The sequence below is a fragment of the Merops nubicus genome, unplaced genomic scaffold (assembly GCF_000691845.1).
Source record: "Merops nubicus isolate BGI_N331 unplaced genomic scaffold, ASM69184v1 scaffold3146, whole genome shotgun sequence".
NCBI lineage: Eukaryota > Metazoa > Chordata > Aves > Coraciiformes > Meropidae > Merops > Merops nubicus.
This window is the reverse complement of record NW_008615462.1, coordinates 92,999-102,847: the sequence shown is the minus strand read 5'-3', so window position 1 is coordinate 102,847 and position 9,849 is coordinate 92,999. Positions and strand designations below refer to the sequence as shown.

Here is a 9,849-nt window from a genome sequence, read left to right as displayed (position 1 = left end):
CCTGCTGATAGGCATAGAAAATGCCTAATTGAGGCTGCTGGTGCAGAGGCACCAGGCAGGCTGGAGCAAAGGCAAAACACTGCTGCTTTTTCATGGGGGAAAAAGTAATCAAATTTCAGAGCTGCATTCAGAACTGGAATCAAACAGTGCTTTAAAATACCAGGATCTTGGAAGGAAGTGCTCTGTCCTTTTTCCCCCTGCTTGCTCAGTCTGCTTTGTGCTCTTGCTGCTGATTGGGAATTGCTCCACTGGCGTCGACGTGCTGCTAACAACAAGGTTATGGTGACTTTGAACACACACCAGCTCCACCATGAGCTGCAGCATGAGATTAAATTGAAGAGCCTACAAGTCTCCACGTCTTTTATATTCAGAGTGGGCTGCCCTGAGGTAGTGGCAGGAATTGAGAAGAATCAGATTTTCCAAGCTGGTTCCCCAGCAGCTCTGAGTGAGTTGGGTTTGGGGTGCAGGGCTGGTTTTCTGCCCCTGTATCTGCCCTTGTTTTCAGTTCTGTGAAAGTGCTGGAGCTGAAGGTGGAATTCCTGGTATTTGCCAAAATCTTCCCATCAAAATGTATGGGAGCATCTCTTATAAGAAAAAAAAACAACCCAAAAAAAAGGGAAATCATGTAAAGGAGCTTGGGTGAGCGAGGTTCCTGCCTATCCACCTACTCTTTTATTTGTGCCTTTAATTTGCTCTATATGGCCAAAAGTTTGGCCAAGGTGACCCAATATATCAAATTAAGTGACCGAGGGGAATCCAGAGTTAGGTAGCACACTAAAGTAATTCCAGTTGATAATTAGACAAAAAATAATCCCCCCTGGGTTCTTGCTGTGTGTTTCCTGAGAAATCTTTCCTCTCTTTGCAGATATTTTGCCTGATAGGTTATGTCCCCTCAGTCGTGCTCTTCACATATGTGGTTTCCTTCACCTTTAGAAAAGTCCAGAATACAAAAGAATTTTGGTCCTTTATATTTTCAGTGGTGAGTAACTTTTTACCTTGAGTTTGGTTAGCTGGGGAGGTTCTTTATCTCCAAAGCCACAACAGGCTTCCAATTATTTTAACTATTATTTTAGCTATTTATCCTTAATGCACAAGAAATTGGAAAAGCTTACCAATGTTTTTGGATTACTGCCATACTCTAAATGATAAAAGCTGTAAAAAACCAGGCCTTAAATTAGATAAGTTATGCACAGAGAGTCTGAACTGATTGTCAGTGGACTTTTTTTTTCCCCTTTTCTTTCCTACAGACAGCCTTGCTTTGTACTGTTGTCACTGAAGTGGCCTTTTTTCTGGATTATTACCTGGTCACCACCGTCCTGCATTATGTCTTCTCCATCTTCATTCCTATTTATCCCCTTATTGGCTGTCTGATTTGTTTTATAAAGGTAAGGGGACACAGGAGATTCTCTCCAGAGCACTTGTAGGTGGTGAATGTCTTTAATGATAACGTGGCAGCAGTTACCTACGTTACTGTAGCCCTTGAACACGTGAAGAAAAGCAGCTGCTGGTGAAAAGTCACCTTCTCCTGTAAGCAAAATGCTGCATTTTTAAATGAGGGAGGAAGGAAGTGAGTCTTCCATTAAATACCTAAAGGAAAACCATGTTTCTGAGCCTGTGTGTGGAGCTGAGAAAAGCCAGTGACGGGAGACTGGTTAGCTGGGAATCAGTGGCTTTGAACTGGGAGCAGCTCAGAAAGTGCTTGAGCAACATCACTGGAATGACTGATTTGAGATCAGAGGGTGCTGTAGCATGTGCAGCCTCTGGTAGGTTGATGGTTTGCTGGAATGTGGCTTCTTTGCCTCTCCAGGTCTCGTGGAAAGGGAAGAGGAAGAATGGAGGATACTACGACCCGTGGGACCGGCTGCTGGTGGCAGTTATAGCTGTGAGCATGGTTATCTGATCATCTGCCACACTTGCTGGAGAGAATTGCTGACTCCTGCTGGGAGGCCCCTTCTGTTCAGGCAGCTTTATTAATAGAGATCTGATCTAATGCTCAGCACTGCTGGAACCTGCAGCTTTGCAACCTGTTGCAGCACGAAGCGTTTCAGTGGAGCTGCTGTGCCTACGAGCTCAACTTCTGCTGCTTCAGTAGTCTTATTAACAGTGCTGGTATTAATCCTCATTATTATGGGAGTCCATGCTGATGAGCAAGAGCTCCAGAGTCAGTAGTCTTATTAACAGTGCTGGTACTAATTATTAATCCTGATTATTATGGGAGTCCGTGCTGATGAGCAAGAACTCCAGAGCAGGGGCCAGTCCCTTTTCTCTCCAAAAACCCCAAATAATTACCATTAAATCTAGCCAGACATCCTCAGTGTTGACCCACTGAGCGATAATATCTCACCACAGACACATCAGCACTTCTGTGGTGGTGAAGAGCTGGAGCTTCTTGTCACTTGTCACACTGGTGGGATCAGGTTTAGGGTCACCTGGAGGGCTGGCAGTGCTCTGAGTGACCAGAGCTGTGTTTCTCTGTTTCAGCCCTATTTGCAGTGTGTTGTCTGGCTCTTCCTGCTGCGATGCTTCGAGCTGAAGAACGGAGGGAGGACAGTTAGAGAGGACCCATTTTTCAGGTGTGTCTGTGTTCCATGGGCTTTTCAAAAGAAATAGTCCAAAAAAGCTGTTTTTAGAAGCAATGCTGGTGATGAAAGTGGAGTATGCAGTGTACAGCTACGGGGGATACTGCAGAAGATGAAATACCTTGGGTTATATCCCAAGCATCTAAAGAATTCGCTCTCCTAACTTTAGTTGTCTGCAATTCAGCCACTGAAGTGCAGAAATAAGATTTTATTGGGGTTTTTTTACTCCCTTTTAAGTTCTATCACTGCAAAATCAGGAATTTTGTCGGGATGGGCCCTGTATAAAGCCAGGGGAACTTCATTCCCCATTGCAGGGCTGTGCCACCCCCCCAGCAAAGAGCCTGGCACGAAGGTGGCATCACAACAGGCACTGACAGCTCCTTCTGCTCTGTTGGGGCATCTCAGCTGTGCTGCAGGAGCGTGCTGGGTGGTGTTCTGCAGCAGGGCAGTGAGCACAGCCCAGCCAAGCTCAGGCATCACGTTGTTTTCCTCCCTTTAGAAAATGTTTCACAAAAGCCAAATCCTGGAAGTTCCCAGATACCCCCCGTGATGAGAACGAAGACGAGGACGTGAAGGCGGAGAGGCTGCGAGTCCAGGAGGTGCTGGGAGGCCCCAAAAGTGAGGAGGTAACGCCTCCCCTGCCCAGGGGCACGACCCAAACCCAACCCTGAGGGTTGCCCAGGGCCACTGCAGGACCTGCAGCCGCTGCTCTCTTCTCTACTAGATGCCAGCCATCCTGGTCAGCAGCTTGCACAAAGAGTTTGATGAAAGAAAGGAGTTTCTTCTGGGGAGAAAAATCAAGAAAGTGGCAACGAAACATGTTTCTCTCTGCGTAAAAAAAGGTTGGAGTGAGTTGTTATTGAGCTGTTGTGTTGGCAAAACCAAGTCCTGAATCAGTTTGTCTGACCTCGTGGACAATGTCTTGTGTTGTCCTTTCTTTAGGGGAAATATTGGGTTTGTTAGGACCCAACGGAGCTGGGAAAAGCACATTAATTAATATGCTCGTTGGAGAGATTGAGCCAACCAGTGGGCAGGTATGTTACATGCTGCAGAGTGAACAGAAAATGAATCTATATTTAATTTAGTCTTATTTTTGTAAACATTCCAAAGGGTTTTTGGTTAAAATTTTACAAAGAAAATTCTGAAACATAATATTATTGAATGAAGTCTGTTGATTTTCCTCACAGGTTCTGATAGGAGATGGTTCTTTTGGGCAGACCAGTGAAGATGACTCAGTGAAATTTGTGGGGTACTGTCCTCAAACGAATCCACTTTGGCCAGACATCACATTGCAGGAACACTTTGAGATTTATGGTGCTATCAAAGGGATGAGTCAGTCTGATGTTAAGGAAGTCATAAAACGGTGAGTAGTTTCTTATAGAACTCTTTCAGGTTTAGCTTAATTTTTCTTATTTAGGTTGGGATTTTTTTTTTTCACTTTTCCTAATGGAGTCATTTTTTTAATTTAAATTGCACTGGCTCTTTCCAGCAAATTCAGCAAGTGCAGGTTCAAAGATACAGATTCAGCCACAAAAAAATTCAACGAGTAGTTTTAATTTTTTTCTGATTTTTTTTAAGTTATAAAGTGCTAGCAGTGCCCTTTGCAGAGTCTGCAAGGACATGGAGTCCAGGGCTTGGAGCTGCTTCTGGGTCATCACTGGAGGCTCCTCTAGGACACGGGGCAGGTGGTTTTGTCTGGAAGCACCCAGCTCCCATTCTGCTTTCTTTAGATATAAATATATAGGAATATTTGCAACTGAGGCCTTCAGATGAGAGCGTTTGCACGCTGTGGGATGAAGGGGAAGCTGAACCATCACCCCTGGAGCTTCTCACATGCTGTCCCCCCCCTCCTGCAGCGTCGCGAGTGCCCTGGACTTCAAAGAGCACCTGCAGAAGACGACGAAGAAGTTGGGCGTGGGGCTGAAGCGCAAGGTACAGGAGCTCCCCCAGCTGCTCCTGGGGTGCCTCCAGCAGCTGCCGTGTCCTTACCCTCTCTCTCTGCCTCCCTCCCAGCTCTGCTTTGCCCTGAGCATGTTGGGCAACCCACGGGTCACGCTCCTGGATGAACCTTCTACCGGGATGGATCCGAAAGCCAAGCAGCACATGTGGTGAGAGCTGCTGGGGCCACGGGCTGGGTTCTCCTCAGGAGCTGGCCAGATTTTGTGTGTGCATTGTCCCTCTTGACACTAGGGAGAGCCATAGACAGGGAGTCATGGGATTACAGAAGGGTTTGGGTGGCCAGGGACCTTTCAAGGTCACTGAGTCCAACCCTCCTGCAAGGGACAGGGACATCTGCAGCTAGAGGAGGGCGCTCAGAGCCCTGGCCAACCTCACCTGGGATGGTGCCAGGGATGGGGCAGTGACCACCTCTCTGGGCAACCTGGGCCAGCGGCTCACCACCCTCAGTGTAAATCATTTCTTCCGTCTCTCTAGTCTCAATCTCCCTCTTCTAATTTCAAACCATCCCCCCTTGTCCTGCTGCAGCAGACCCTGCTAAAAAAGTCTGTCCTCATCTTTCTTATAGGCCCCTTTAAGTACTGAAAGGCCACCAGAAGGTCTCCCCAGCTGGAGCCTTCTCCTCTGCAGGCTGAACAAGCCCAACTCTCTCAGCCTGACCTCCCAGCAGAGGGGTTCCAGCCCTCATCATAATTTTTGTGACTTGTGTGGACCTACTCCCAGAGGTCCATGTCTTTCTATTTTCCTCTTTCTAAGCTCAGAATCAACCCAACCTTAACACCAGATGATCTTCATCCGTGTCCTCTCCCAGAATAGATGTGGAGATGAAAAGCTTGCAAGTCAAAAGAAATCTTTAAAATAAAAAAAAGAGTATGAGATTGGAGTAAGCTCTATAAAATATTCACAGAGTTGTCAGTTGTTGCTGTGGGAGTGACCCTGCTCCTCAGAATGATGCGTTTGTGTTTGACCATCACATTCCTCTTTTCCTATTAAGCCAGGATTTACTGTTACAATCCCAACATTTTATCCAGGGATTTTTTTGGGTTATGTTTTGTAGGAGGGCAATTCGAGCAGCCTTTAAAAATAAGGAGAGAGCAGCTATCCTGACCACTCACTACATGGAAGAGGCAGATGCTGTGTGTGACCGTGTGGCCATCCTGGTGTCCGGGCAGCTCAGGTACCACCAGAGCCCCACCCCTGCGGGCAGGTCTTGTGGCAAGGAGGATGGGACAGTATCTTGCTTTGAACATATAGGTAGACCATTTTTTTTACACCTTAAATTTGGAGTAAAATTCAACTTCAGCTGCAGAAAGGGCCTGTTAGAAGTTCCACTGCTTTTTGCACGTGGTGTAACGTGTCCAGCTCTTGTTTTCTCTCTGCATTTCGTAGGTGTATAGGTACTGTTCAACACCTGAAGAGTAAATTTGGCAGAGGATACTTCTTGGAAATGAAATTAAAGGAGACAGCAGATGTACAGCAGGTGGAATATCTGCAGAGCCAGATTTTGCACATCTTCCCAAACGCAAATCGTCAGGAAAGGTGAAGTTTGACAAACACTCAGAAAACATCGGTGCTGGTGCTGATGCAGAGCCCTGATTTCTCAGCAGCTTTTTGGCACTGAATAGGGAATACCACCACGATGCTAAAATGTACAAAAAATTTTTCCACGTAGCTTAAAAAAAGAAAAGAGGAAGGGTTTTTCAGGAGAGCAGAAGCTGCCGGGGCGGTGGCTGCGAGCCCCACGTGCAGATGGTCATCATGGAGGAAGCAAAACTCCATTTCTGCATAGCTGTTGCCTGACAGCTTCCTCCCTGGTCAGGGCCTCTGGGCAGCAGGAGTAAAATCTGAGTTACTGGCACTTACCTAGAAATTCTTGAACGTTTTCTAGGAGTTCCTCAAAAAATCGAGAGTGGTTTGGTTGGTTTTCCCTCCACAGCTTTGAGTTTTTGCTGTATGAACTCACCTGGGTGGCTCGGTGATGGTTGATGAGATTCTCCAAAAAGGGCTTTGCAGGCATTGTGTAAGGAGCACTCCTCCAACAGGAGAGCTTTGGAGAAGAATTTGTTTTTCAGAAGCAAATGTATGGATAGAGCAGCTCCCTGGTCTGGAATCGGCTGCAGGAACATGATGCAGAGTCCCAAGCAGTCCTGTGACCTCTGTCTGAGTTCATTCAAAAAGCAAAACCTTGTGACTGAAGTTCCAGGCAGTGATTTTTCTTTCATGAGTTTAGAGGCAGAATAGAAACAGTTGAATCTTAACTGGAGAGCATATAAACCACAGAGAAGTCTCGGGGGGAGCTCAGCTGAGGTGGGTTATAAACCAGCTGGTCTCCTGTAGCTGCATCAGTCCTGTTGTCTTCTATAATGATGACTGGTCAGAATGTGTGGAATAACCTTCAGGAAATGAGTTTAGATCCATTCACTTGGATTTTCATGGTTTTTTTTGCTTTGAGTAAGTTTACCTGAAGCTAAACTTGCTTTGTTTCTTTGTTCCAGTTTTGCTTCTATTTTGGCATATAAAATTCCTAAGGAAGATGTACAGTCCCTTTCACATTCATTTTCCAAGCTGGAGGAAGGTAATTAAGCACTTTCCATGCATCACTTAGAGAAATCATTTTGTCTCCCATAACAGACACATTTGGCAACCTTGCTTTTCTGTTCCAAATACATTTAATTTATTTTTCCTCTTATTATTGATGTCCCCAACTGTGTTGCTTGTGAAAGGAAGAGTAAGTGCTTGTGCTAGCTTAAAATGCTTGAAATCCTGTTGTGTCAGATCATGAAGCATTCCTAAAAACATGCTCTCATTAATTTTTTGAACAGTGAAACACACCTTTAACATCGAGGAGTACAGCTTCTCTCAGGCAACACTGGAGCAGGTATGTGAGAGCAAATGATGTTGGGTGGGAGGGAGCCCAGCCAGGGGGAAGTGCTGCAGGTTCTTTGGGGTGTCCCCAGGCATCTGGGCTGGATTCTCTTTGTCCCTGCCATGCATCCAGCCTGGGGAGGTCGTGGTGGATGGAGGAGCTGCTGAGCCCTGTGCTGGCAGCTTGGCTGAAGCCTGTTTGGGCCTTTTTGGAGAACCAAAGTCTCTTCTTCCAAGATGAACTGGGACTGCCAGTTCCTCTGCTTCTCTCGATGGGCATTTTCTCCTTTAAAACTAAGGTGCCAGCTGCAGTGGCTAGAGCTAAGTTAATTTGTGGTGTTAGTGGAAATGCTGCTCTGATTTATTCAGAAGTTGGGCACTGCTGCTCATTTCTGGAAGGAGGGTGAGGCTGAGGCTTAGTCTGGGTTAGTTACTGCTGACAATAAATGTTCTTCAGCATGTATTCGGTTCAACTTCCTTTTCACTGTGCTCTTGAAGAAATGAGATGTGGGAGGGTAGGAGCAAGGAGAAAAAAAACCAAAATACTGAAAACTTCTTACTCAAAGATCATAGAATGGTTTGGGTGGGAAGGGACTTTTCACGATCACCTAGGCCAACCCTCTGCAGGGGGCAGGGACATCCCCAACTGGAACAGGTTGCCCCAGGTCAGCCTCACCTGGGATGGTTCCAGGGATGGGGCAATGACCACCTCTCTGGGCAGCCTGGGCCAGGGGCTCACCACCCTTGTTGTACAAAATTTCTTCTCTCTAGTCTAAATCTCCCTCTTTTAGTTAAAAAACATCACCCCTTGTCTTGTTGCAACAGGCTGTGGTAAAGTCTGTCCCCAGCTTTCTGATATTCCCCTTTAAGTTCTGAAAACCACCAGCAGGTCTCCCCAGCTGGAGCCTTCTCCTCTGGGGCTGCCCCAGCCCAACTCTCTCCTGCTGGGCTCCCAGCAGAGGGGTTCCCCCCTCGGGGCATTGCTGGGGCTCCTCTGGCCCTGCTCCTGCAGGTCCCTGTCCCTGCTGTGCTGAGCTGAAGCAGTGCATTCAGTGCTCAGGAGGTTTTTGGCATGAATACTGTTTGTGACCAGGAGAGCTCCTCCAAGGAGCATGGGACTTTCACATCCTTTCTGGCTGTTCCAGGTGTTTGTGGAGCTTGCTAAGGAGCAGGAGGAGGAGGAGAACAGCTTTGGCACCCTGAACAGCACGCTGTGGTGGGAAAGGACACAGGAAGACCGAGTTGTTTTCTGAGCTCCTGACGGTCCAGAGCTGTGATGGACAAGGAAAATCCAATTTGGAAGCACTGAGCGTGTTCCACCATCCTGGCCTTAGGACTAAAGCTGCCATAGTGGTGAGCATCCCCACCATTACTCTGGCTGATCCAAAATTCCTTCTCCCCTCGCTGTGTCCTGGTTTGCGTGGAGCGAGAAGACGCTGCCACGACAGTTGGTCATCTCCTGCTGTTGGTCCCTGGTGCAGGAGCACCCACCTGCCTTCCTGTGCTGGCCATGGGGCTGGCTGCCTGAGCTGGGGCTGTCGTTTGGGGGGAATTGTGCATTTGAACAAGACCAGTTGCTGGTGGAGCATCCCCCCCCTTGCAGCACCCAGGGTTTCACCATGCCCTCGCTTGGGTGCTGCTGTCTGCCCAACGAGGTGCCCTTCAGACACGTGTCCCTGCGAGGTCCTGCTCCCTGCTGGCCCATCCATCCCTGCTTATGCTTAGAAGATGTCCCCTCAAGGGGAAAAACCACTTCACAGGAGCTGTGCTCACTGCAGAGAGGGTCCTGAATTCCACTGCGAGCTTCGCTTGGTACCCACCCAATGTGAAAACGTTCCTCTACAGCTGGAAGGTGGCACCTGTTGGCACTTAGATTCCTTTTTACTGCAAGTTGGCAGATGGGGCTGACTCCTGCTGCTAGGTGGGGTGGCCTTGGTGTCTGTAATGCATGCACTGGGGGGGGTAAGGGGGTGTACAGAGGTGGGTGCTTTCCTGCCCCACCTGCTACAGGTCCAAAGCCGTAACTGCGTAGTTCTGGGATTTGCAGATGTTGAGTGTTCCTCATCCTCATTAAACCCCATCTAATCCTTTTGTGGGGTGTCACAACACATCCTGCCAGCTGCTTTGAGACGCAGTCGTTGTTAGATGTTTTCATTTTCCTTGTCAGTGAACTCCTAAGTACTCACACCAGTCTTTCCTCATCGGCCCTTGTTGTGGTAGCAGTGAGTAATGCAGTAGTGTGCTCAGCACAGGAACGTTTGCTTTGTCCCAGCCTGGCAAGTTTTCCTTCACCTTCCTAAACCCAAAATGCAAAGATCCAAATTCACAACGTCATCCGTTGGAGTGGTGCCTTTGGTTTGCATAGAAGCACTCAGAAAAGCAGAATATATGATCCTTTATCCTAAGATATAGCAGATGTATGTTGAAAATATATTATTTTTGGGGTGTT

The 9,849-nt window shown here is 47.5% G+C and overlaps 1 protein-coding gene across 1 annotated transcript in view; it reads left to right on the top strand.

Moving 5' to 3' along the window:
• The window catches only part of ABCA5 (ATP-binding cassette, sub-family A (ABC1), member 5), a 27,823-nt gene extending 19,170 nt beyond the window's left edge, over positions 1-8,653 (top strand). The window contains exons 24-38 of the mRNA XM_008942516.1: positions 866-979; positions 1,248-1,385; positions 1,808-1,882; positions 2,482-2,573; positions 3,079-3,205; positions 3,304-3,421; positions 3,522-3,613; positions 3,767-3,942; positions 4,436-4,511; positions 4,593-4,687; positions 5,593-5,712; positions 5,925-6,074; positions 7,031-7,110; positions 7,358-7,413; positions 8,546-8,653. Of these exons, the coding sequence (XP_008940764.1) occupies positions 866-979; positions 1,248-1,385; positions 1,808-1,882; positions 2,482-2,573; positions 3,079-3,205; positions 3,304-3,421; positions 3,522-3,613; positions 3,767-3,942; positions 4,436-4,511; positions 4,593-4,687; positions 5,593-5,712; positions 5,925-6,074; positions 7,031-7,110; positions 7,358-7,413; positions 8,546-8,653 (1,617 nt within the window). The remainder of the gene's footprint in view (positions 1-865; positions 980-1,247; positions 1,386-1,807; positions 1,883-2,481; positions 2,574-3,078; positions 3,206-3,303; positions 3,422-3,521; positions 3,614-3,766; positions 3,943-4,435; positions 4,512-4,592; positions 4,688-5,592; positions 5,713-5,924; positions 6,075-7,030; positions 7,111-7,357; positions 7,414-8,545) is intronic.
• The last annotated feature ends 1,196 nt before the right edge of the window (positions 8,654-9,849 follow it).